The sequence below is a fragment of the Melospiza melodia genome, chromosome 18 (genome assembly GCF_035770615.1).
Source record: "Melospiza melodia melodia isolate bMelMel2 chromosome 18, bMelMel2.pri, whole genome shotgun sequence".
NCBI lineage: Eukaryota > Metazoa > Chordata > Aves > Passeriformes > Passerellidae > Melospiza > Melospiza melodia.
In genome coordinates, this window is record NC_086211.1 from 14,517,682 (window position 1) to 14,545,469 (window position 27,788).

General features: G+C 50.8%; 1 protein-coding gene across 1 annotated transcript in view; it reads left to right on the top strand.

Annotated features, from left to right (window-relative positions):
- Positions 1 to 27,583, top strand: part of DNAAF8 (dynein axonemal assembly factor 8) — a 103,198-nt gene extending 75,615 nt beyond the window's left edge. Inside the window, exons 26-32 of the mRNA XM_063171463.1 lie at positions 7,596 to 7,791; positions 11,079 to 11,173; positions 12,014 to 12,134; positions 15,102 to 15,319; positions 17,208 to 17,293; positions 23,166 to 23,235; positions 27,122 to 27,583. Of these exons, the coding sequence (XP_063027533.1) occupies positions 7,596 to 7,791; positions 11,079 to 11,173; positions 12,014 to 12,134; positions 15,102 to 15,319; positions 17,208 to 17,293; positions 23,166 to 23,235; positions 27,122 to 27,199 (864 nt within the window). The 3' untranslated portion in view covers positions 27,200 to 27,583. The remainder of the gene's footprint in view (positions 1 to 7,595; positions 7,792 to 11,078; positions 11,174 to 12,013; positions 12,135 to 15,101; positions 15,320 to 17,207; positions 17,294 to 23,165; positions 23,236 to 27,121) is intronic.
- The last annotated feature ends 205 nt before the right edge of the window (positions 27,584 to 27,788 follow it).

The window sequence follows — 27,788 nt, forward strand, 5'->3', positions numbered from 1 at the left end:
CTGTTCAGCCCTGCCTAACAGGTGTCCTGAATGAGGGATGTGGGACTCCAGGCAGCTCTTCCAAATGCAGTTTGTTGTATCCAAGGTGTTCCAGCAGCCCAGGGTGGTGGGTGACAGAGCTGTGCCCACAGGTGTCAGCTCCAGCTGCAGGCAGGCCTGGAGACCCTTTGGTTTTGGTTACATTGCATTATTTACTTTTCTTTTGGTTACATTGCATTATTTACTTTTCTTTGCTGAGTATCTTCATACAGTAGAACCAATCTATACCTTAACTTTTATCTATAGCCCATCATAACTACTGTAATTACCATATTCATGTAACTATTCTCCAATTATTAGTACATTACACTCTCCAATTGATAGTACATTACAGTTTAAGCTAGAAGATGTTTTTCAGTTTTCTTGCAGTGAAACATTCTGAAACCTTTTTTCTACTTGCAACTTTGCTGCCTTGTTTGCCTGTGCTCTCCTTCTGCTTGGTAAAAACATCTTCTTGTTTGAGGTGGGTTTATCCTGTGCACTAAGCCATGAAAACCCTTTCTAACTAACACACCCTTTGCCTCCTTGGTTATCCAGTGAGACTGGCTCAGCAATTCTTTTCTTCTATATCAAAACTTGCTTCCATCTCTATTCCTTCTTCAGATTTCATATTCAAAAATCTTTCTGCTAAGCATACACATATCTGTGAGACTTTCTTGTCCAACTTTCATCCTTCCCAACAGTCTGTTCCTTGCCCCAGGTCATTCCAGGTAGGGCACATCCAGGGAACACGTGTGCCTGGCTTTATTCCATGTGGTTTAAGCTGGGACAGCCTCCTGCCTGTGCCAGGGAATGCACATTCTCTGGGGTGCTGTTACCTGAGATTGCATTGCAGGCACAGCTGAGCCCTGGGAGCCAGGCTGTAAAAATCCCCTGCAAGGAGAGGAAATTGTCCTTGCTCATGTCTAACAGGCAATAAAGATGGTTATTAAATCTTAGGGCATTGTGGGGTTGATTAGCTAGAAATAGATGTTTGTTTCTGCTCTTTCATGGCATTAAAAACCTTTTCTTTCCTCAACCTGACGTACCCTGAGTGTAAGGATACTGTGACAGCCAAGAAACTGAACTCTGGGCATTTGAGAGGAGTTGGATTATTATTTTTTTTTACTTCCCTTAGGGAAAAACAATCTGTGTTATTTGATTGCTTTCCTGAAGACCTTTAACTGCTTGGCTTTATAAAAACAAACATTTATAATTGATATTGCACTTGGGTTAAGTTTGGAAAGTTTATAAAATTGTCTCATAGAAATTCTTGGTAGATGCTTCCAGAAGAAAACAGGCAAAACAGGCACGTGCCAAGGCAGTGCTTTGGAACAATTAATACCTTCTGCATGGTAGCAGTGAGCACAGGCATCTGAATTTGAAATATTTACACAGACAAGAGAGATATAATGGCCATTAGGGTTGATGGGCATGTGCTTCACAATGTTACTTAATCACACAGCTAAAGACAAAATGCCTTTTTGATCATCTGAAACAGAAAACATCTTAAAAACCTCAAAAATCCTCAGGAAGCAATGCAGATGCCTGAGGGGTAAATGTGAGGAGAGGTTGTTTCCTGAAAATTTCCTTGTTTTTGGATTTCTCCAACACACCAGAGCAGCTGTTGAGCATTGATTCAGTTGCCTTGAAAAGCTGGTGACTAATGAGGATAAAAATTACAGACTGTTCATGAGGAAAAAAGCAGGGTTTGAAAGTGAGGAAGCAGAGAGAGAACAGTCTGCCTCTGCTGAAGGGGAGCAGAGAGTGGGAAATGCTTTCTGCTGTCCAGGGGCCCCTGCTCCTTTCCAGAGCAGCAGGAATGGCCCACCCTGGGGAGGGCTGGGAAAGGCCCAGCTCCCAGGATAAGTAGGGAGATTTGGGAAAAGCCTCAGCAGGCTCCAGAGACTGGGTTATTTGCAAAATCCAGTGGGTAAGTGGCTCAATGGCAGCCACGGGGGCAGGGCTGTTTGTTCCAGCTAAATTCCTTGTGCAGCTTTTGGATGGGAGGAATGTTCATGATGGATCTGCTCCTCAGCCTGTGGCACAAAGGGGTGCAACGGTGGGCCTCAAATGAAGCTCCTGAAATGGGGGAAAACTGCTGACATTTAGCAGGTCACAGAATCCCAGACAGGATAATCCTGGGTTTGGGAGTGAGCTCTGGAGATCACCCAGTCCCACCAGGGCAGGATCCCTTTATCCACAGGGATATATCCAGTGGTTTGGGATGTTTCCAGAGGGGGAGACTCCAAGCCCTCCTTGGGTGACTGTTCCACAGCTCTGCCAGCCCCCATGGAAGGAAGTTCTGTCGGGGTCTCTCGCTGCTCAGAGTGACCCCAAGAAGAGTTAAAAAGTCTCTTTTCCCAGCCTGGTGCTCAAAGAAGGAGTCAGAGCTCTTCATTTCTTGGTCTCAAGGTTGTTTATTGTATTTTATCTGCAAAATTCTTTCTCCTGTCCAGCTGAGACATCCAGCAGGACAGTTCCAGGCACTCTGCCTGCCCCCGGGGCAGTGTTATATCTTTAAACTAAAAACTATGTATACAATGTTTACAATTACTTTCCAATACCTATCACCTGTGTTAGACAGTGAGCTTCTACTCTGAACCAATCTAAAAGTGTCAACATCACAGCAGGAGATGGAGGCCAAGAAGAAGAAGGAGAAAGGCTGGACATGCCCAGTTCCCTCCATCTTGCCCCCCTGAATCCCCATACCAGAAACCCCAAAATCTACTTTTTCACCCCGTGATAACTTCACTATTATTCTACCTAAACTGTTGTGGCTTGCTGGTCTTCATGTAAGGTTGGTAATTTTCTCCATGGGTCATAATCAAACCCACAGGGCACTTTGGGCTCTGTGCCAGGGTCTCTGAGCCCCCTGGCAGGGTCCTGGCCATCCTGGACAGACAGAGGGATGTCCTGGGTCCTGACAAAGTTCTTCCTCAGGTGGAGGTGGAATTTCTTCTGTTTTAATTTCTGGCCATTACTGCTGGTCCTGTCACTGGGCACTGCTGGAGAGAGCCTGGCACTGTCCCCTGGCACCCTTGGAGATATTTCTATGGACTGATGAGATGATGAAATATCCTGCTGAAGAAGATGGAGCCAGTGTGTCTGTCCCTGCTAGAAGTTGTGTCCAGGCCTTGTTCTCACTTCACCTGGAGATGCTCCAAAATCCATCTCTAGAGAACCCCAAGTGCTGGTTTGTTGTGTTTTGAGAGCAAATCTGGGTTTATTCACTGCAAGCAAGACAACCTCACATCTCCTTTTCCTTTCTAATGTATTATTTACATACACTTGACAAATAACCTTGGCAGCACCAGCTCAGCTCTGTGATTGCTTTTCCAGCTGAAATAGTCCCCCTGAGCTCAGAGAGGCATGTGGCCTTTGGAGCATGAGAAAAAACACCTGCTCTGCTCTTTGCTGAGGTTATCAAGTCACAGGAGCCACAACAAGATGTTTTATCTGCACTTTAGTAATGATTATAGAAAATAAAGGTCATGTAAATAGAGCTGACATTGTCTCCCCAGCTTCCAGCCTGACCTGCTGGTGCTCAGGCAGCAAGGAGAGCCTGTCCCAGGGGGTTCTGCTGGATCTGCCTCTCTTCAGGGCCCATCCAGTGATCCCAGGGGGTTCTGCTGGATCTGCCTCCCTTCAGGGCTCATCCAGTGATTCCAGGGGGTTCTGCTGGATCTGCCTCCCTTCAGGGCCCATCCAACCTCTGCAGATTGGAAGTTTAGGCTTTGTTTTTCCACTGGAGCCTGATCTTGCTGTGGGGGATTGTTGCTGTTGTATTGAGGACAGGTGAATAAAGCAATATACAGACTCCAAGGTCTCAAAAGGCAAATGTCCAGTTTATTGCACACCACATTATTTTTTTTTAGACATTTAGGATACAGCTGGACCTGACTGGTCCTCATCAACACCTCTCACACCACTGGCAAATTAGCAACAGCACCTTCTTGTAAACATCTTACAAGAAACAACACGTTCGAAACACCAGCTGCAAAGATTAAGGATTATTTTAATTCTTTCCCTGAGCTTTCTCAAGCTCCCCCAGGACAAGGCTTGGGAAAGTTTATCTGACTTTCTCTCTCTGACCAGACCTCAGCAACCACAGGGGATTCCCTGCAGCAGCAGGGACTGGGCTCAGGAACTCCAGGGTTCCCTCCAGCCCCATCCTGTGCTTCCAGAGCACAACTCAGGAACTCCAGGTGCCCTCCAGCCCCATCCTGCTCCTCCAGAGCAGGATTCAGGAACTCCAGGTGCCCTCCAGCCCCATCCTGTGCTTCCAGAGCAGGATTCAGGAACTCCAGGTGCCCTCCAGCCCCATCCTGTGCTTCCAGAGCAGGATTCAGGAACTCCAGGTGCCCTCCAGCCCCATCCTGTGCTTCCAGCAGTAAATGCAGCTGGGTAATTCCTCTGCTCTTTGATGCCCTCAGTCCTCCTGGGCCAGGGCACAGCTGGAATTTCCTCCTCTCAAGGAAACTGCTCCTTGAATTGCAGGCAGCTGCTCAGGGATGTGGAGCAGGATGGGGATGGAGAAAGGGCAGCACCGTGTTTTGAGAGCAATTTGGCAGAATCTGGAGTGGTGTGAGCAGAGAGAGGAGCTGCCAGAAGCTCCCTGGCACCATCATTAGAAACAACATCATCTTCAACCACAAGCCTGTGGATTTCCTGGGGAGCAACCAAAAGACAAAAGAGTTTTGTTATTTAGATCTAAAATCACTGGTTAGAAGCTCTGGAACAAAATAGTTTCATTTATTCTGGTCTGTTTGACAGAAACTGAATATTTTCTTTGCAGCTGTTTCCAACCTGGATGAATATTGATATGTTTTATCAGTCCTTTTGAAAGCTGTCATGAAAAATACCACTGGCTTTTCATTGCCCAAAGAGAAAACCCATAGAAAAGTGGATTAAATCCATTTTTTTTAACTAACAAAAATTTTCAAGCAGGAAGGGATTATTTTGTATTATACAGAACTGAATGAATGTCACCATTTCTCAGTGACAAGCTGAAATTTTTCATCCTCATACAAGCAGAGCTGCTGTCACCAAAAACCCCTGAGTGACAGCTGTGACCCTGTGCCCAGGGGGCAGAGCACTGACAAACACCACACCCAGCCCTAAATACATCACCAATTTAAGCACAGAGGGATTTGCTCATGAAATATTTTGCAAATGGAGGGGGGAATATCAGGCTTGAGCCCGTGGTTGTCAATTCATAACCTACTTCTCAGAGCTGCAATTTAGGAGCAGAGAGTGAGAGAAGATTTGGGTCAAAGGCACTGAATGGTTTCACGTGATAGAAAAGCAGAGAGGCCTTGAAGTGTTTTATCTCCATATTTTTAAATGAAGTGATAGGATTTGCTTTTGGAAATGTTTTATCTAGAGAATTGCTATCCTCTGCTGCTTTTAGAAGATTAAAAAATAGAGGAATTAAAACCTCTGGGAATGACGTGATTCAGCTGAATCAAATGGTAGTTTTTTCCCCTCCTCTTGTTTTTATTTCCTCAAAAACCGGGGGAAAAAAAAAATAAACAGCCACGGGTTGATTCTGGCAGGGAGCTGGAAATGCCCTTGTTTTCTAAACTGGAGAGAACATCCAGCCCTGGCTGCTGCTCTGTGGGGTGCAGGGAGGCACAGCTGGGTGTTCCTGCCACCTTGTTTGGATGGAGGGGCAGGGGGAGGCACAGCTGGGTGTTCCTGCCACATTATTCAGCTGGAAGGGCAGGAAGAGGCAGAAGTGGATGCTCCTGCCCTGTTATTCAGCTGGAAGGGCAGGAAGAGGCAGAACTGGATGCTCCTGCCCTGTTATTCAGCTGGAAGGGCAGGAAGAGGCAGAACTGGATGCTCCTGCCCTGTTATTCAGCTGGAAGGGCAGGAAGGGGCAGAAGTGGATGCTCCTGCCCTGTTATTCAGCTGGAGCAGCAGGAGGAGGCACAGCTGCAGCTGCTGTGGGCACCCTGACCTTGTGCCCAGCCCAGCCATCTGCAGCCTCCCAAGGTTCTCCTTGATTAAAGCAAGCAGCAAGGCCAGAGAGCTCTGCCACCCAGCTGGCCCAGCTCTGCTGCCTGTCCCAGGGTCCCAGAGCTGTCAGTCTGTCTGTCCCCAGCCCTCAGAGCAGCCTCTCCTCACCTGTGCTGTGGTTATTTCTTGTCATTTCCTCTCATCCTTCCCCAGTGCACGATCCCAGGGTGTTCTGACCCCACAGCTCTGCTCAGGGTGGGCATGGGCTGAACTGGCTGTGCTTGGAAAAGAGGCAAAAGTGGAGAATCTGCTGTGGAGCAAAGGGTGTCAGACAAGGCCAGGAGAACAAACTTTATTTCCTGCAGCCCCTGGTCTGACCCTCCTGCTTTTATGTTCTGCAGTCCTGATCCTAACCAGTGTCTGGAGTTCAGGAGAAGCAGGGGGTGTGTGTGTGTGGGGTTCCTGCCATTTGTGAGTTCAAAAAGCAAAGCTCTGGCATTTGTGATCCATCACTTTACATCAGCTGAAGAATTAAAACGTGGCTCCTCATCCCAGGGTATTTATGACCCTGCTGTTCTTGCTTGTGCCTGTGCTTCCTCCTGATCCAGATGTCCCCCTGAAGGAACAGCCCTCCTGTGACCTGCTGGATGTCACAGGAGGAGTTGCTGGTTAGTAAAACAAATGTACCTAGTAGCAATAATGGAGGTCCCAAATACACTGGTAACTCTGACTGACCAAGGAAATCAGAATTAGCACAAGGCACTGCTGATGGAAGAACATTTTTCTGTTCATCTCTGGTCAAGAAAGGTAAACTGAGCCTGGAACAGTCAGAGAAATGACATGAGGATGGCTGGGGAAATGGAGAATCCTCTCAAGAGTTAAACCAGACCTTGGCTCCATTGACCCAAAGCTGAGAAACAAATCTGATTTCTGATAAACACTTCAGGGTAGGAAAGGTCAGAGGTGTAAAAAGAGTTACTTAAAATAAAGTCCAGATAATGGCACAGGAACAATTGGCACAAAGTGGGCACAAAATGGGCACTGCTTGGTGTCTGAGCTCTAGATTTTGGAACCTTTAGTACACCAGCAGTGTGACAGTGTTCACAGGGGCCTGAGGATGAGGGAAGAGATGAGGCTGTTTTCAGAAGGCTTGATTATTTATTATTTTATGATATATATTATATTAAAACTATACTAAAAGAATAGAAGAAAGGATTTAACCAGAAGGCTGGCTAAGAATAGAAAAAGAAAGAATGATAACAAAGGTTTGTGGCTCGGACAGACAGTCCAAGCCAGCTGACTGTGATTGGCCATTAATTAGAAACAACCACATGAGACCAATCACAGATGCACCTGTTGCATTCCACAGCAGCAGATAATCAATGTTTACATTTTGTTCCTGAGGCCTCCCAGCTTCTCAGGAGGAAAAATCCTAAGGAAAGGATTTTTCATAAAAGATGTCTGTGACACCAGCAGTGTATGAAAGAGGAGAGGAGACAAGGAGCAGCAGCAGATTTGCTTACTCACAACTTTCCCTCCCAGCCAAAGGAAAGCTGGGGTGTTCCCAGTGCTCACCAGCTCCTCATGATCTGTTCATTTCTGATTTTTCTCAGGATCCAGCTGCTGTAGAAGCTCACTGTGCCTACCTGACCTCAGGCACTGCCCTGGTGCTGTGCCTGCAGAGGCCCAATGCTGTGAAGAAGCTGCTGGATCTCCTGGGACCAGAGGATCCTCAGCTGGCCCAGGCACTGGATCCACGCCTCTGGAGGGCTCAGTATGGCACCAGCACAGTCCAGAATGGATTTTATGGTAGGTTTTTGTAAAAGAAAACTCCAAAGGCTCAGATATACAAAAAGCCAATGTGTTATGTTATGTTTGTTCCCTCCTGTCACTGGATCTGTCACTACAGATCCAGCCTTGGCAGGCACTGCAGGACATTATTCCCCAAGAAACTCTCCCTGTGTTCTTGGTGGCTGAGCTGAGTGTGTCTCAAGCAATGAAATATTCTCCCAGAAGATAAATTCCAAAAGGCTTCCTCCCGGAGCAGCCCCAGCTCTGCCTTTATCAGAACACATTTCCTTTGATCTCTCTTTGCTTGGTCATTTTGTACTTTTAGCTTGGTTATTTTGGAATTATTCCCAAGAACCCATCTGTCTTCCCTGCCTGTGTGTCCCTTCCTGATGTCTCCATTACCCATTGGCCAGCTCCAAGATTTGCCAAAGACTCCAGGACATGCTGTAACATCTCCCAGTGCTGGGGGCTGGCAGGACAGAGGTGACCCAAACCTGCTGAGGCAAGCAGGGAAACTCAGCAGCATCTGGAAAGGCTCTTTGCAGCTGGCACATGGGCAGAGGCACAGGGCAAAGGCAGCATCCTTGGAATTCTGCCCCATCCCAGCTCCACTGCCAGCAGGGAGGCACTGGGATGTGTGTGGGGGGTGGGAAAGGATGGGAAAATGGGAAATATCCCTGGAGAGAGCAGTCTGTAGAGAGCCCAACATCATTGCCACAAGGAGGGGAGGGTGTCATTCCAAAATTCACATGGAATTAAGGATGGTTAGCTCCCTGCCTGTGTGTCTCCTCAGGAATATGAAAGGAATACAGAAAAATAAAGCAATAATTTCTGTAAATTCAGGTGAGCTGGCAGGCACTGTGTGCCCAGAGTCCCAGAGGAACTTTCCTGACAAGATCCATTGGATTGTTTGGCTTTTCCCATTGTGCCTGGGCTGTGAAGTCACTCCCTATTTCCATCCATCCAACCAGGTGGGCTGCTGAGAACTGGCAGGGAGGGAAGGAGCCATAGCTTGGGAGAGAGAACCAGGCCCTTGCTGCAGAACCTCAGGACTTGGGATCTCAGGAGAGATCCCACAGGATTTGTGGGAGTGACTGAAGAGCAGGATCTGCTTGTACAAAAAAAAAAAAAAAAAAGCAATCAGGGCTCTCCAGCCAATACTTTTCCATTTCCAGCCCCTGCTTCTCTGGCTCTTGAGATGAATGGCTGGATTGTGTATCCAGATTGCTCTGAAACTCCTCAGGCATGGCTAAGAATGGGTAATAAACATCCCAAATTTCATGTGTTTACTACAGCTGGAGCATCCCCAGCATAACTCAGTGAAAATGAGCAAGGGGAGCTGAGTCTCATCCCATTTCTGTTGGGAGTTACAGGGAGATCCTTGGATGTTCTGACCCCCCTCAGCCCCCCAGGCTGGGATCTGAGGCTGCTCTGAGCTGAGCCCAGGACTGGCCCACAGAGCCCTCCCTGCACCCATTGCAGGAACAGGGATGAGCTGGAGCTAACTCTGATGGACCTGCCCATCTGCTCTGCCCTGGAGCCATCTATCCATGAGCAAAGGAGGGTTCCCAACCCCCTGCACCTCCCACAGCTTTTCCTCCAACACAGTTAAGCTGGAAGAACCTTCAGTGAGTAACTGGGGGACTGTGCAAGCCCATCCTCCTTTCCTAGCAGGGAATACCAGGCTTTCCTAGCTTTGCTCCAGCTGAGGAAGAACTTCAGTTAATGCCTGAAGCAGAACAAACACCTGCTATTTCCTCCCAAAGTGACAAAGGAAATGCAATTGAGATGAAGATGGGGTTCCAGGGAGACTGGTGAACCAAGAAATGCAGCTTTAAACCTGTAGGGCTGAGCTGCAGAGGTGAACCTGCAGCCTCTCATCTCCTCTGGGCTTGGGAAGTCATTGGACTGTGCTTTTTGTGCTTTTCCTTGCATCCAAAGAGCTCTTACATGTGCACCCTACACTGTCTTGTACCTTGAGCAAAGTGAGAGTAAAAGGCTCATTTGGGAGCGTTTGTGTTCTCTGTAATGGCACCAATGATGGAAGGTTTGGTGTGGAGCTATGGAAAGGATCCAGCCCAGCTCATACACTGGGATTTAACACAACCTCAGGATTGTAAACTGCTGCCTTAAGGGCTCTGGCTATACAAACCCTGGAATTATGGTGCTCCAGCAGGGCTGAGTGCTCTCAGGTGGAATCCTGTGAATGGGCAGCCTCCAAGGTGGGAATATTTCAGAGGGTATTTGTACCCAGGAGCATGGATCTGTGCCAGCACATTGACAATCTAGCTAAACTCCAATAGAAATAGCTTTTCCCTCTCTAATATTTTCCATCCACAAATCTCCAAACATTCTGAGTAATGCTTTATAACACTGTTGCTTTATAGGGAAATATTCAGCTGCTGAGCCTGGAGGGACCTCTCGAGTCACTGGGTTCAGTTAATTCCCTCACAGACAGCCCCATCACGTTTGCCCTTCCATGAGCACCCACCCCAACTGGAAGGATGTCACAGAGCCTAGAGAGCTAAAAATCTTCTTATATTTTCAAACTTAAATATAGCCACATACACTCTGTGCCCATTTGTTCCTGTGCCATTATCTGGACTTTATTTTAAGTAGCTCTTTTACACCTCTGACCTTTCCTACCCTGAAGTGTTTATCAGAAATCAGATTTGTTTCTCAGCTTTGAGTCGTGTTGGGTCAAAGGAGCCATGGTCTGGTTTAACTCTTGAGAGGATTCTCCATTTCCCCAGCCATCCTCATGTCATTCCTCTGACTGTTCCAGGCTCAGTTTACCTTTCTTGACCAGAGATGAACAGAAAAATGCTCTTCCATCAGCAGTGCCTCATGCTAATTCTGATTTCCTTGGTCAGTCAGAGTTACCAGTGTATTTATTGCTACTAAGTACATTTGTTTTACTGACCAGCAGCTCTTCCCCTTCAGTAAGGACAGCCTGGTGTGATCCAGAAGCAAGGGAACAACAGGATCTAGAGCTGGAATTGAAAGGTTTCACAGCCTCCTGAACATGATTCCCTCAGCTCCACTGTTAGGAAATAGAAGGGGTCTTGTTTACAAGAGGAAGCTGCTGAGTGATAGTAGGACAAAATCAAAATACCAAGGAAGCAATGGAACTATTCTAAATATAATGGTTTAAAATGTTTGCTATTACTGTACAGAACAGCTGGCCTTTAAAGCAATTACTGCAGTGAGTTGCACATCATCAATCTCTCCAAAAGATGAGTGTGAGTCTAGAGAATGTTTAATTCATGGCCTGAGAGAATCTTCTCATTGTGTTTCTCTCTCAGGCTCCAGATCCTATGCAATGGCAGTCCAGGATGTGAAGCTGTTTTTCCCAGAAGGGCTGTGCTGTGCCCAGGCTCAGCCAGTGCAGGAGCAGGAGGTAGGAATGAGCCCCTTGCTGAGCTGACCCTTGCTGTTTTGCTGTAGATAATGCAGCTCTGGGTGTGTTTCCTGAGCTGCCAGGCACTCCTGGTGCTGGGCATGTTCCTCCCCCTGCACTGAGCCCAGCAGCCTCGGTGGGGAGGAGCTGCTGCAGATGTGTTTGTTCAGCAAGCTCTGCTGTGAGTTTGGGAGGGCTCAGATCAGCATTGCTCACCCTGGCTGCTGAGCACTCTGCACCCAGGAGCTGGTTTTTACCAGCTTTGGATCATTCAGGGATGGGATGGCTGATGATGGGAAAATGATTGGGATGTGCTCAGCCAAGGGATGGAAATGTTTGAGTTTGCTGTGGCTCAGAGGTGATCCAGCTGAGATGCCCTCCCAGGAGATGAGCTCTGGAAATGGCCACATGTGTAACAGGCTTTATTTATGTGGGTGTGCAGCTCAGTGCAGGGCACCCTGCCTGTCCCAGTTCATCCAGGGACACAGGGAGCTGCTGCACCCCAGTGTGGCACTGGGGAAAGCTGTCAGACCCTCCCAGGCTCTGTTTGAGCTCCTGGCCTTGAAAACCTGGGAGTGGAGACTTTAAAATGATGGCTGGATATGGGACCTTGAAAAGGATGATGAGATGCTGCGCTGAATTAAACCTCAATTAAAAAGAAGAATGCTTGCAAAATGTTCTTGTCTCTCCAGACAAGCAGGTGTTTTCTAGGCTGGCAACTACAGAAGTACACCACAACAACAAAAGCTTCACAGCTTGCCTGAATCAATACTTGAGGAGTGTTATCCCTCCTCATTAGGTAATGTGTTCACATGACTTGCTTCTCCCTCCCTCCTGCAGATCCATAACCTGAAACACGACCCCATCCTCAGCCTGGGAATCAGGAAGCAGCACAAGATCCTCACCCATGAGCCAGGAAAACACCCCAGTGTCCTGGGCTCTGAGCAGCCAGGCAGTCCTGGTAAGGAAATGTAACTCCTCTTATAGATTGGGGCTGCTATTGATTAATTGGACAGCAAGACAAACCATCTGGTGGCAGCAAGATTGGGTATTGATGTGCTTTCAGAAGGGAGAGACAGCTCTGAGCTGCAGAGAACAGCTCCAGGGGAGTCCAGCCTTTAACTGTTCACCTGCCAGCCCTTCAGGGCTTTACAGACAGAGCCGTCCATGAAGTCTGACCTTAACAGCAGCAGCAGAACAAGCACTGACAGCACAGCTGCAGTCAGAGCAGCACTTGTTCCTCTCTGAGCCCTCCCAGGTGTCTCAGCACAGCCCTGGTGGGTTGTGTCCATCCAGAGCCTGTCCTGGAGAGGCTGCAGGGCTGGGCAGGGTGAGCTGTGCTGTGCTGTGAGTAGATAAACATCAGCTGGTGCAGGGAGTGCTGCTGGCAGCGTGGCCAGAGGCCTCTCCTGAGCTGAGCTGAGCTCTCATTCAGCTCCCAGTGCTGCTGAGCAGCTGCCAGCTCCAGATGACTCCCAGCCATGGCCAGGCTGGCTTTGATTGGGAGCTGGAGCCTCAGCCAGGCTGACACTTTCTGAGTGCAGCAGCTCCTCAAGGCTTCTCCTGCTGATTTGGCTTGATGGACATGTGTAAACACAGCTGTGCTGCAGGGCAGGAGATGGCTCTGCACGAGGGGATGCTCCCACCTTGGGATGCTGTGGATTGATCCCAAGCCTTTATAAACAAGCAAGGACCAGGTGAAAGCAACCCTGTGGTGGTCCCTGGGGAACAGAATTGTTTAGAACAATTATTCCCATTCCTGTAGCTTCAGGACTGATGTGGGCAGCTCAGAGAATGTTGCTGTGCTACACCTGATCACTGCAGTCCTTAATCCCAGCAGTGGAACCTCAGGATTGCTGTGGGTGGGACAGGAGCAGGGTAAAAATGACAGAATCACAGCCCAGCCCTGCCTGACACAGGATTTTGGGGGGCATTGGTCACTTACCAGCAGGTGCAGAAGTGCAAGGGCGGGTGGTAAATCAAGTCCTCTGCTCCTGGGGTGAACACCAAGTCACTTTTGTGCAAGGAGTCTCTAAAGGAAGATTTGTCCCAAGGTATTTGAGGAGGGTGTTTTCCCCATCATCTTAGTGCAGGTTTGCTGTGATCAAATAATTTGATTTGTAGAAGAGATTACATAAAACAAAATAAAATAATAAACCAGCTTGTTGTGGAGAGAGCACAGGTAGTCTGCAGGCTTTGCACAGCTCAGTGTCAGGAGCTAATCTCAAAATACATGCCCCTAATTTCCTGCTACACGAGGATATCTCAGCTTTGAAGATGCCTAAGCAGAGCAAAAAGGAAAGCTGTGTACAGCTCTGATGTGTTTGTGTCTCAGAAAATGTATTTCAAAGAGTTACTGCCCTGGAAAAGCAAATCCACGTGATCTCTGAACTGTCAGGCACGATCTCATGAGTGCCTCCAGCAAAGCAGACACATCACTCACGTTCTGGGCTCTTCTTGGACACTAGAGGAAGCTCTTGCACACAAGGAAAGCTCCTTCCAGCAAATAATTATCACCAAACTGCTGTCTAATGGACAGACAGATTTATCAGGAGGAAAATATGAAATACATTAAGCCTCACGTATGCTGAGCAGAATTACATTTGGGATTATAAAAGCAGCTGGATTAGCAGCTCTCTGTGCTTGGCAAAAATGGAAATGGGAGAGGAGCTCCTATAGCAAACCAGCAGTTGTCCTTGTCTGACTCCTGAAATGGGGTCACTCCTGCTGTCTTGTGATCTCCAGACAGGGACAGAAAGGCGTGCAGCAGCTCGGGGTGGGCACCTCGCAGGGCACATCCCCAGGCTCATCCCTGGGCACCTCGCAGGGCACATCCCCAGGCTCATCCCAGGGCACCTCCCAGGGCACATCCCCAGGCTCATCCCCGGGCACCTCCCAGGGCACCTCCCAGGGCACATCCCCAGGCTCATCCCCGGGCACCTCCCAGGGCTCATCCCAGTGCTCATCCCAGGGCACCTCCCCAGACACATCCCTGGGCAGCTCCCTGGGCTCATCCCCAGGCACATTCCAGAGCTCATCCCAGTGCTCATCCCAGGGCACATCCCCAGACACATCCCTGGTCACGTCCCAGGGCACCTCCCAAGCACATCCCAGGGCACTTCCCAGGACTTCCCCAGGGCACCTCGCAGGGCACCTCCCAGGGCACATCCCAGGGCATCCCTGGGTACATCCCTAGGGCTTATCCCCAGGCATCTCCCTGGGCACAACTCAGGGCACATCCCAGGATATCCCTGGGCTTATCCCAGTGCTCATCCCAGAGCACATCCCCGGGCACCTCCCAGGACATCCCAGGGCTTATCCCCGGGCACCTCCCCAGGCACATCTCAGGATATCACAGGGCACCTCCCTGGGCTCATCCCAGGGCACATCCCTGGGCTTATCCCAGGATATCCAGGGCACATCCCTGGGCACCTCTCTGGGCACCTCCCCAGGCACATCCCAGAATATCACAGGGTACCTCCCAGGGCATCTCCCTGGGCTCATCCCAGGATATCCAGGGCACATCGCTGGGCACCTCCCTGGGCACCTCCCCTGGCACATCCCTGGGCAGCTCCCTGGGCTTAGCCCCAGGCACATCCCCAGGCACCTCCCCGAGCGCATCCCAGGGCACATCCCCAGATTTGTCCCAAGGCACCTCTCAGGATATCCCTGGGCACCTCCAGGGGCACATCCCAGGCTCATCCCAGGGTACATGCCAGGACTTCCCCAGGCACATCCCAGGGCACCTCCCAGAATATCCCAGGGCTCATCCCCGGGCACCTCCCCGGGCACCTCCCCAGACACCTCCCAGGCCATCCCAACACCGCGGTGCCCCCGACTGCCACGGGCACATCTGTGCCAGGGCTCTGAGAGGGCTCAGAGGTGCTGGGGGCAGAGAGCCAGCAATGTTGTGTTCCTTTCCCAGCAGGTGAGGCCGTGCTGGAGCAGCTGTGGCCCAGCACGTGCCTGCTGCTGCCCGGGCTGATCCTGCGGGGCCCGGAGCCGCCCCCGTACGTGGCGCTGCTGGAGGAGCTCCTGGGCAGAGGCTTCCTGCTGACTGCAGCTCGGCTGGCTGTGCTGGACTCAGCCCAGGCTCTCTGCATCTCCCAGATGCTCAGCAGGGCCAAGGGCAGCGTTGCAGCAAAGGTATGGAACAGCTGGGGCTGGGCTTTGCTTCCTTGGCACCAAAGAGGAGCCTTGTAATGATGCCTGGCTGGGATGGTGCTGCCCCGAGGCTGTGGTGGCACTATTGCAGCGCTGCCTCTGAGCCCTGGCACCTCTGGTGAGGAATGTGGGCACTGGGGCACTTCCTGATGGTCCTGCATCCCTGGGAGCCCTCATGGGAATGGCCCATCCACCCCTCATTTATTGAATGTTCCATTCCAGTCAGCCATCACCCTGTTCTGTGTGCTCTGCTGCTGTCTCCTCTCTTGTTTCTCCATGGAAATACAGTTTCTATTTCCCTCTCTGTAATCATACCCCATTTTTTTACAGGGGTGATTACAGGATTACCCCTGTAATCCCCTTCTACAATGCTAAAAATCCCTTTTTCTTCTTGGACTGTGCCCTGGAGCCTGAGGTTTTCCCATCTGGAGTGTTGCCTCCAGCTCTGGGGTTCCCAGCACAGAAAGGAGCTGGAGCTGCTGGGGCCAGTGCAGAGGGGGCACCAGGATGATCAGAGGGATGGAGCAGCTCTGCTGGGAGGAAAGGCTGAGGGAATTGGGATTGTTCACCTGGAGAAGAAAAGGCTTTGGGGTAAACTCAGTGTGGCCTTCCAGTGTGTGAAGGAGCTACAAGAAAGATGGAGAGAGACAATTTACAAGGAATGGAGGGACAGGACACAGGGAATGGCTCCCACTGCCAGAGGGCAGGGATGGATGGGATATTGGGAATTGTTCCCTGGCACAGGGTGCCCAGAGCAGCTGTGGCTGCCCCTGGATCCCTGGCAGTGCCCAGGGCCAGGCTGGATGGAGAACCTGGGACAGTGGGAGGTGTCCCTGCCCATGGCAGGGGTGGGACAAGATGGGCTTTGAGGTCCCTTCCAGCCCAGGCCATTGTGTGGCTGTCAGCAGGTGCAGCCCTGGAGTTTGGCACAGGATGTGCTGCTGGGCTGAGCTGACATTGCTCCACACAGCAGACAACCAGGCCCAGGCTCTTTTCCTCTTGGTGTAGGAGAAGCCCACCCTGTCAGGAACCTGGCCTGGGCAGAGCTGGGAGGTGGAATGTGCAGGAAAGTGCTGTCAGCAGCACAGAGTAAGCAAGGGGGGACAGGAATGACAGTGGCAATCACCCAAGGGCTCTCAGACCACAGCAGCCCCTTCACAAAACACAAACATTTGGGCTTCCAGCTCTCAGTTCTAAGTCTTGGGTGTTATCTGTAATAGGAGCATGTAAGATCTATTCAGGTTGTGCTTTTAAAAACTGACACATCCCTTTGAAGTACATCTGTGTGGAACAGCAATTACATCTAGCAGGCAATTATTGTAAGCACTGCTTGCCTGTGCCCTGAGTCCCCTGAGGATCCATCCCCTGCACAGGGAATAATGTGCACAGCTCTCTAGGAAGGACACTGGGGGAGCAGAGCCATCCCTCCCTCCTCCTGTCAGAGATAAATGGCCCTGGGGTGTTTCCAGAAGGACCTGGCACAGCTGAGCCAAAGGTGAACGTCACAGCCTTTGCTCTCCCTTTCTAGGAGGGACATGGGCTGCTTCAAGTAATCAGTGTTTCTGCTAAAATATCTCAATATTTACCTGTCTTGGTGTTCCTGCTTCCAGCAGAGGTAGGGAGTGAATAACACACCCAGGCACTGCTGGTTTTCCCTCAGAGAGGACAGCAGGAATACTGGAGGGGGTCACAGACACCTCAGACATGGCACTGCCTCTGCCTGGGGTGTCACAAACACCTCAGACATGGCACTGCCTCTGCCTGGGGGCATCTGCTGCTCTGTGGCTCCTGTTCCTCACCCATCAGCCACACTCAGAGACTTGTTCAGGTGCAGAGCAGCACCAAAGCTCTGTTCCTCCCTCTCTTGCAGTGCTCCCTGCTGAAGGATGGGCTGTGCCTGGTGCTGGCAGCACAGTGGGACAGCTCTGTCACCTCCCTGGGCTCCCTGCTGGACAGGTAAGGAGGGCACCTCTCTTCTGTGCCTCTCACTCAAGGGCAGCCTGTTCTGGGTCAGTCGCTGGTCATGGAATTGTTCAGGTTGGGAATGATCAAGTTCACCATTAATCCAGGCCCTCAAGTGCCACCTCCACACATTTTAACTCTTCCAGGGATGGTGACCCCACCACTGCCCTGGGCAGCTGTGCCAGTGCCTGACCACCCTTCCCATGAAGGAATTTTCCCAATATCCATCCTAAACCTCCCCTGGCACAGCCTGAGGCCATTTCCCCTTGTCCTGTCCCTGGAGCACAGCCTGACCCCCCCGGCTGTCCCCTCCTGTCAGGAGCTGTGCAGAGCCACAAGGGCCCCCCTGAGCCTCCTTTGCTCCAGGCTGAGCCCCTTCCCAGCTCCCTCAGCCCCTCCTGGTGCTCCAGACCCTTCCCTGGACATGCCCCCAGTGTATCTTGTCATGAGTGGCCCCATACCTGAGAGTGTCCCCCAGTTTCCAAGCCATGTGTCCTCTACCCAGGACCTTTAAAACCCAAGTTGTGTCCTTTGTTAAGGACCTGCAGTGTCCATAAGGTTCCATGAATGCAGGGAATTCTCTGAAATTAGGACTCACATTGGGAATAGACCTGCTGAATCAATAAAATTCCTAGGAGAAATATCTTAGCAGATTTTATGTTTGCTGTGAAGGAAAAAAAAAAAAAAAGAAGAAAAAAGAAAACAGAAAACCAAACCTTAAAATAAACACCAGAAAGCAAAATCAAAAATTAGCCTCTTAAATAAATCACCAGAAAAGCTGGGTAGAGGATGTATAAGCCTGGAAAAACAAACAGAACCCCTCTGCAGGGACTGATTAGTGAAACAGAGTGATTAGCAGGGCAATTAACCCTGTGTTCCCCAGAGGGGAGGGCTCCCTGCACGGGGCTGCTGTTTGGCACTGGCACGAGCAGCTCTCACACATGGCTCCTCTGGCACAGGAAGCAGAGTCAGGGCTGTGCCACATCCCTGCCAAAACCCCATCCTGGCTTGGGCTGTGCCCTCTGGAGCACTTCCAGAAAGTGCTGCCAGTGCGTTCAGGAATGCTGGAGTTTCAGGGATCCAAGCTGAACATCCACGTGGCTGCACCTCAGAGTTCTCACTCTGCAGAAATGTTCCCAGGGCCACACCTGGGAGGGATGGCTGGAACAAATTCCATTGGTAACTTTTCAAAAATGTTTTTATTCTATTGACAAGATTTTGACTTCCATTCATTTAAAATCACACCCTTGGGAGCCACATCCCAAACCTTCCTCTCTGCAAGGGGGGACAAACAGCCACTTAGCCAAGGCCTTTGTGGTGAGATTTCTCCCAGCTTTCTCTGGCTTACAATGGAAAAAAAGTGAACTTTTGGGAACCTGGAGGTCACTGCTGGAGGTAGTTCTGGGAAAGTCACTCCAGATCCCAATATCTCTATTTTCCCCAGCAACACAGTCGTGGGTGCAGCTTAAAGCCCAGCACTCCCCTGTCCTCCAGGCTGGGATTCCAGGGGCCAGTCCCAAGGCAGTCCCTCCACAGACACCTCCTGGGGCTCCTCCTGGGCCCCCAGGGGCTGAGCAGGAATTGTGCCAATGTCTGCACCTTCACCCCCCTCCTGCTCTGTGCAAAGGATGAAATTCTGTGCTGAGCTCCAAAATATCCATGTGTGACTTATGGGGGTCAGGAGGCACTTCCAAAGGGCAGGATCTGCCCCAAAGAGCAGGATCCACACCCAAAGGAATGGATCTACCCCCAAACAGCAGGATCCACTCTCAAATGAATGGATCCAGCCCCAAACAGCAGGATCCACTCTCAAATGAATGGATCTACCCACAAATAGCAGGGTCCAGGCCCAAAGAGAAGGATCGAGCCCCAAACAGCAGGATCCAGCCCCAAAGAGAAGGATTCACTCTGAAATGAACAGATCCAGCCCCAAATAGCAGGGTCCACTGTCAAAAGAATGGATCTAGCCCCAAAGAGAAGGATCCAGCCCCAAAGAGAAGGATCCACTCTCAAATTAATGGATCTAGCCCCAAAGAGAAGGATCCAGCCCCAAAGAGAAGGATCCACTCTCAAATTAATGGATCCAGGCCCAAATAGCAGGATCTACCCCAAAGAGAAGGAACCACTCTGAAATTAATATACCCAGCCCCAAATAGCAGGATCTACCCCCATACAGCAGGATCCAGCCCCAAAGAGGAGAATCTAGCCCCAAACAGCAGGATCCACTCTGCTTCTCCCCACAGTGCCAGAACCAGTGATCACAGAGCCTTTTCAAACCAGCTCTACAAAAAAACACCAAACCAAAAACCCCAAAAAAAACCCCCAAAAAAACCCAAAAACAAAGAAAAAATCCCAACATTTTGGCCTTCATGATGGAAAATGCCTGAGGAAGGGAGAGGCAGCAAAGGTGTGCCCGGGGGTGGGAGGAGGGAGGGAGGGCTCTGATCCCCAGCGAGATCAGGAGCTCACACCCTTTCTGTCTGTCAAGCTGTGGAACTTTTTCAAATGAGCCTGACTTCACTGGTGCCTCCCAAGGACGCTTCATGCCAAGACATCTTCAATTTAAATAACACCAGAGGTTAATTACTCTCACAGCTCCATCAGCCCTTTGTGTCCCGGATAAATCACTGGATATTCATCTCCTGTCTTTGCCAGGACCCAGCATTGCAATACCTGCCCTGCTGGAGCCTCACCGTGCTGAAGGGATTATTTTCCAGATTTTCCAGCCCTTGAGTCCCAGCTGAGCCACATTTCTCTGGCTTTGTGCCACGGGGAGGGAGGGAGGGAGGGACGTTCCCATCGGTGATGTCAGAGATGGGCTGGGATAAAGAGGAATCAGGTGTTGAGAGGAACAATGTGGGCTCTGCCAGTGAAGCTGCTCCTGGTCCTGAGCAGCTCTGCCATGGACAGGCATTCAGATCTGGGAGTTTTGGAGGCACCCCAAACCCTCCTTGTTGTGTTTGCTCAGCAGCAGGGCCCACTCTGGCTGCTCCCTGGGCATCCAGGGCATCATTTCTGCACCAAAACCCACTGGGCACACAAAAAGGGACAGAACAACGCAGCTCTGGGCACAAAATCAGCCTGGCACTTTGGCTGGGGTGTGCCGAGGGCAGCTCACAGGGCACAGGGGGTGTTTGGACAGGTGAGGGAGCAGTGGGGACCCCAGAGAGGGAACTGACCCCATCCTACCCACAGCCAAGGGAAAAGCATGTGGGACTCACCTCCCTTGTTCTGGCAGCATCTGGCTGCCTGCATGGCTCAGGATAAAGCATCTGAATTTTCCCTGTCATAACTTGTTTTCACAGCCACATTTCCTGGCTGCAGGGTGGCAGAGGCAAGAATTTACAGCAATAGATTCAAAGCAACTCCTGGAAGGAAGGCATGCTCTGCTTTTTATGCATGACAAACCAGATTTAGCTGCCTTAAGAGGTGATGCTGGTTCCAGAGTGATTACACCTCTATGGTTTAAGCATTTAAAAAGCACTTTAAGGTTGTCAGGAGCTGTGTTGTGCACAGATTTAGCAGCTCACCTGGTTAATTCAGCTCAATAGGTGAGGTTTGGCTGTAAAGCACCCCCAAAACTGAGCTGCAGCAGGAAAAAAGTAGAGTTTAGGCCAGGCTTTGTGCCTTCCAGCCTGGAAACGAGGGACTGCAATCAGAGCAGAAGCCAGGAGCTGAGGAACTTAGCTGGATGTTTTTCTCTCTGATGAAACATTCTTACCAAGCGCTAATTGCTGCTAGCAGGGAGCGATGTTATCCCTATAGGAAACTCATCCCGGGGAGCTTGGGAGGGGAAGGAGGTGTAGAAATTTAAAAAAAAAAAAAGAAAAAAAAAATTGAGCACATGGGGTGTAAAATCTGGGAGCTGTTGAAAAGCAGGGAAGGGAAAACTGTTGCCAAGCACAATACCTGGCTGTGGGGGAGGGAGCAGGGAGGGGTTTCCAAAGCCTCGGGGGAATTTTCAAGCCTGAGGCTCCGAGTGTGCACAGAGTCCCTTTAAAAGGCACTTCTGAGCTTGGTACCTTGCCTTTCCATCTCTCTGGAATACGTTTTGGGGTCAGGTCGTGTGTGGCTTGAGGAGGGTGTCTTGGTTTGGAAAGACAGGAGTCTGTAAGGAAGGCAGGAGCCTCCCCTGAAATGGAGAATGTAAACTCTCCCCACCCCTCTGAATTGCTATAAATTTTAAATTAAGGGGCTCTCAGGCAACAAAAATTATGGAAGCAGGAAATAACAGTTCTTTAATAGGGAAAAGAAAAAAATAAAGGAGAAAATAAACAATGCAGAACACTAGAACAACACTGCCAGAATCAGAACCCAACCTGACACCCTGTGGGGTGTTGGTGGCAGTCCAATTGGAAATGTGGCTGCAGTCCTCCTGCAGTGTCAGGGCTGGTTCTGTTGTAGCAGGGATCCTGTAGAAAGGTGCAGTCCTCCTCCAAAGACCCAGTGGAAGAGGCAGCTGCTGTTCCTCTGGGGAATCCAGTGGAGAAGCTGTGCTGGTGTTCCAGAATCTCCAGATTATATCTGGGTAGCAATGCTTGGCTCATCCCTCTGGATTATATCTGGGTAGCAATGCTTGGCTCCTCCCCCTGGATTATATCTGGGTAGCAATGCTTGGCTCCTCCCCCTGGATTATATCTGGGTAGCAATGCTTGGCTCCTCCCCCTGGATTATATCTGGGTAGCAATGCTTGGCTCCTCCCCCTGGATTATATCTGGGTAGCAATGCTTGGCTCATCCCTCTGGATTATATCTGGGTAGCAATGCTTGGCTCATCCCTCTGGATTATATCTGGGTAGCAATGCTTGGCTCCTCCCCCTGGATTATATCTGGGTAGCAATGCTTGGCTCCTCCCCCTGGATTTTATCTGGGTAGCAATGCTTGGCTCCTCCCTCTGGGCTCACATCTCCCAATGGGATGCTGTAGTTCTTATCAGCCATGCAGTGACATTCAATAGCCTGTTATTGTGGTCACTCAGAGAGAGATAAGGCAAACTGCCCACTTGACAAAACATAATCTGCCATACAGATGGTAATGGAAAACAACTTGCATTGCAATCTTCAACAGAGGGTCAGAGCAAAACCAGGACTGGTGAGGCAGTGCCTGCTCCCCCTGTCACTGGGAGAAAACACCCAGGAAACACTTAAAAAATGAACAAACAATCTTAAAATGCTTTTTTATATGCACTAAAAAAGTCTTTGGCTATCTGAGGAAAATGCTGTCTAAAAAGGATGCAGAAACTGGAGCAAAGATGTAACTCCTGAAACATAGAAGTGTTTTTACCATGTTTGTATTTTGAAAGCATAGAGATAGAAATAGAAAACATTGATAATTGTTTCTTCACCTGGGGAGTGAACATAATGAGAAACAGGACTTAGGTATTTTTTCTACTTTTGCAATATTCTGAATAAAGAAACTGTAGTGTGTGAGCAATGAGGGAAATACCAAGTAAGAACAGGTATTAAAGTACAGTTTAAGTTCTAGCCAGTACCTTATGGTTCACTACAAATTGTTTTCTAACTCTGTCACATAATCAGTGCAGGCTGCCTGTGTTATCTGAGTGCAGAAAAAACCCCTTGCCCAGGGCTTTAATGTGATTTAAGTGATTTATGTGCATTTCCCACTGCCCCAGAACCACCCTGATGCAACTGGACGTGGCTTGTCCAGTTTGTATTTAAAGTTTGTTTGAAGGTTTGTATTCAAATAGTGCAAAGCCATTTACACAAAGCTTTGTAAAAGCCAGGATTTAACTGTGTAAAGAGGAGCAGCAGCAGATGCCTGTGGCTGGAGCTGCAGGCACAGAGCTCAGAGCTCCCTCCCAGCTGACATGGCAAACTAACCCTGCTTCCCTTTCTCTTTGCCCCCAGTGCCTGCTGGCAGAACCAGTCAGTCCTGGACACTGCAGAGCATCTCCTTTATCCCCAGAATGAGAATCAGGCAAGTAGAGAAGTTTGTGCTATGGATATGTGTTCTTTGTGCTCCTCTGATGTAGGAAACTTGTTAATACTGGTTGAAATTTCAAAGAAAATGATAACTTTTGTGAGTCAGAGGTGGTGACAGCCCCAAGCCTTGGCTTAGGCTGAGAGCCCAGAACATGGGGAAGGTGGCATCAAAATCCTGTCAAACTGTCTCCCACATTACAGTGGTGACACAGCTTTGAATCAAAACATTTGGAGATATTGATAAAGGTTCTATATTTTCCATAGAAATTCTGTTACTTTTTGTGAGAAATCAACACTGAGGAAAATATCACAGAATTGTGGAATGGTTTGGGTTAGAAAGGACCTTAAACCCATCCAGTGCCACCTTCCACTGTCCCAGGCTGCTCCCAGCCCTGCCCAGCCTGGCCTTGGGCACTGCCAGGGATCCAGGGGCAGCCACAGCTGCTCTGGGCACCCTGTGCCAGGGCCTGCCCACCCTGCCAGGGCAGAACTTCGAGTGTCTGTGATATTTGTCAAAAATAGTGACAAGAAATGTTCATTCAGCCAAGCTAGCACAAGTCCTGTGTTCTCGAAGTTGCATTTCAGAAGCCCAAATCCAAGTGGAAGAGGAGGAGTGAAGCCATTAGCCATTCCAGGGATGGTCTAGTTGAATATTTTCTCAGTAATTCAGCCCAAGAAAGGAAACACTGAGCTCCAGACATGTGGGCAGCTAATGGGAATAAACTGCATAAATGCATTCAAAATTCGGGCTGTAATCATCAAAATTTAGCTCAAAACAAATGAGAGGTTTGGAGAGAGGAGGTAGAGCCTGAGGAATGGGATCAGGAGATGGGAAGTCCTGGTGGAGCTGTCCCTGCCCATGCCAGGGGGGTGGACGTGAGCTTTAAGGTCCCTTCCAGCCCAAACCATTCTGTGGTTCTGTGACAAAAGACTTGTGGGGAGTGAGAACTGATAGCAGGTGGACAAACCTCTCCTCTGGATCCCTTTTCTTCCCCAATAAAAGCCCAGCAGGAGAGTGAGATGTGTTTGTAACCTCATCTAACACATCAGAGCTGCTGCCTTCAAGCACCAGTGCTCTAAGGACTGAGCCTTGAAAGACACCGAGCCCTCTTTGAAGTGTGCATTGCTGCTTTTAACAGCGTGCATTTCTGCTTTTAATGCCACAGAACCACCCTGAGTGCCCCGAGAGGCTGAGCTGGGCTCCCAGCCCTTTCCTGAGGGCACAGCGGGTCCCTGAGCTGGGCTCCTTCTCCTGAGGGCACAGAGCATCCCTGAGTTCCCAGCCCTTTCCTGAGCAGATTCCCTGTCCCGAGGGCACAGAGGATCCCTGAGCTGGGTTCCCTTTCATGAGGGTGCAGATGATCCCTGAGCTGGGTTTCCAGCCCTTTCCCAAGCAGATCCCTGAGCTGAGTTCCCTTTCCCGAGGGCACAGGGGATCCCTGAGCTGGGTTTCCAGCCATTTCCCAAAGGTGCAGATGAATCCTGAGCTGGGTTTCCAGCCCTTTCCCAAGCAGATCCCTGAGTTCCCAGCCCTTTCCCAAGTTGGGCTCCCTCTCCTGAGGGCACAGAGGATCCCTGAACCAAGTTCCCAGCCTTGTTCCAAGGGCACAGCAGGTCCCTGAGCTGATCTCCCTTTCCCAAGGGTGCAGATGAATCCTGAGCTGGGTTTCCAGCCCTTTCCCGAGCAGATTCCTGAGTTCCCAACCCTTTTCTGTGGGCAGCAGATCCCTGAGCTGATCTCCTTTTCCCGAGGGTGCAGATGATCCCTGAGTTTCCAGCCCTTTCCTGAGCAGATCCCTGAGCTGATCTCCCTTTCCGGAGGGTGCAGATGGTCCCTGAGCTGGGTTCCTTTTCCCGAAGGCACAGAGGATCCCTGAGCTTCCTTTCCTGAGGGTGTAAAGGATCCTTGAGTTCTCAGCCTTTTCCTGAGAGCACAGAGGATCCCTGATCTGAGCTCCCAGCCCTTTCCCAGAGGATCCCTGAGCTCCCAGCCCTTTCCCAAGCAGATCCCTGAGCTCCCAGCCCTTTCCCAAGCACATCCCTGAGCTCCCAGCCCTTTCCCAGAGGATCCCTGAGCTCCCAGCCCTTTCCCAAGCACATCCCTGAGCTCCCAGCCCTTTCCCAAGCAGATCCCTGAGCTCCCAGCCCTTTCCCAAGCAGATCCCAGTGCTGCAGTGCCCGGGGCACGGCTCTGCAGGGCTCTGCCAGCCCAGCCCTGGCTGCTGCCAGGGTGCCAGGCTGTTGCCAAGGAATGTGACAGGCCAGCAGTGCAGGCTGTCTCCTGATTTGCTTTGAAAGGACATCACATCTCCGTGCCTGACACAAAATCCCTTCTGCCTGGGGAACGAGCCTATCAGGGACAGGCTTAGAGGGCTTTTTGTGTTAGGGAGGAGAAAAAGCAAATATGCTCAGCCCTTCTCCCTGCTCCTGGCAGGCTGATCCCTCTGGAAGCAGGGAGTTCCCAGCAGGAATGCAGTCCTGGGGCACAACCAGCACAGCAGCAGCTCCAATGGGCCTTTGTCTCCCAAATTCAGGAATCACAGCGAGATGTGAGGAGCAAATCCACCGGGAATCTGTTCCTCAAATGATGGCCCCAGGAATGGTGTTTGAGGCTCTGATCTCCTGCTAATGAGTTTGTGAAATGTCAGCCAGGCTTTGCAGGGCAAAGCTAATGAGGAACAACGCGGTATCAGGCAGAGTTCAGGAGGGTTAAACGAACATGGGTTTCAAATCCTCATGGTCTGAGCAGAGCTGCAGCCTTTGCTGGTGGAGTCAAGCCATGGAAGTGAAATGGAATATCATCCTTGCTCCCAGTGTGATTTGGGATTAGGCGGATGAGAAATCAGCTTTAAACGTGGCCTGGTGCAGTGCTGACATCTGTGCCTGCTCCTGCTGCACTCCTGGAGCTCCTCCAGCTGCCCTGGGTGAAACACCTGCCTGAGGAGCAGCCAAATGCAGCCTTTGGGAGTCCCTTGTTCCCCCAGTGACCCTGCCAGGCACACCCAGCACAGCTCCCATTTGGGAGTGACAGAGCCACGATCAGGGGGCTGTGACCTTCCTCAGGGGTGTCCCTGCAGCTGGTCCATGCCCAAACTGGGATGTCTCCAGTGTTGAGGGGGTGGTCAGGGCGTGCTGTGCTCAGCCTGGGCACTGGGATGTCCTGGGGCTGGGCACTGCCCTCACCTGCAGCAGTGACTGTGCCTGTGTGGGGCTGTGGGGACAGAGTGGCTGTTCCTTGGTGACAGCACTGACCTGCCACCATCAGAGCAATGGGGTGACACAGTCTCTGTCCCTCAGTGACAGCCCAGCCTCCCCTGGCAGCAGCAATCCCTCCACTCTGCCTGGAGCCACCCTCCCTGCAGACAGCTGAAACACAGGGGAAACCTCCCAGCCCTCCTGGTGTGACCCTGTCCCCTGAGCAGCAGCAGCAGAGGGGCTGCAGTCCCCTGACAGAGGCTCAGAAGCTGTGAGGGGAAGCAGGGGGGGACCCAAGGGCTGTGTGGGGTCACAGCATCCCCAGTGCTTTGGGGCCCATTGGCACAGCCAGGGTTGCAGGCTGGGCTCAGCCCCTGGCACCCATTGGCCTCTCCAGCTCACCAGCAGCTGTGCCAGGCTTGGGAAGGGCAGGCAGAGCAGCCAGGGAGGGAGGAGATTTCCCACTTAGCACCTTGCTTGTTGCTGCTCTTCTTCATTTCCTTGCAAACACAAGTCTGAGCCTCACAAGGAGCAGTGTCCCCTGTGGGACACTCACAGCCCCTCTGTGCTGGGATCAATCCAGCCAGAAACAGCCTCTGCACATAAAGCTGCCTCTGGAAAAAAGCTTCTTTGCCACTCACAGAACTCAGAGCTCTCCTCCAACCCTTTCCTTGGTTTCTCCCCAGGCCCAGGAGCTGCTCTGCTGCTTTTTTGACCCCCTGACATCAGAGAGCATCCACCGAATTGAGGCCCAGCACTGCTAGCAGAGAGGGGCAAGGCAGCCTTGGATGCCACAGTGGACATGGACACACGGACTCCAGCAGCTCTAAGAGCACTGTTTGTTTGGAATTAAACACATCTGAGGTGTTAGCATGGCTCAGAGAAATGAGAGGGGTGGAGGAAGGCTCAGTGCCCCAAAACAAACCCCTGTGGAATCCATCCAGAGACAATCTGCCTGTGAGCCTGGAGCAAGGCTGGGGGAACCTCAGGAGGCAAACCCAGGGCCAGGTGCTCACTCTGTGTCTCTCAGGTGCCTTCTGAGGACTCCAGCTCCCCTAGGCCTCAGGGACTGCATGGAGAGATGGAGAGACTCTGCTGCTGCTGCTGCTGCTGCTCTGAGCCAAAGACAAACCCATGGAATGGAATGGAATGGAATGGAATGGAATGGAATGGAATGGAATGGAATGGAATGGAATGGAATGGAATGGAATGGAATGGAATGGAATGGAATCAGAGGGGAAGCTGCATCCCTGGAGGGTCAGAGCACCAGGCTGAGCTGTTCAATAAGGTGAAGGTTGGACAGCTCAATGCTCACCTGCCTGTGCTCCAGCAGCCCTGTCCTGGGCTGTGCCA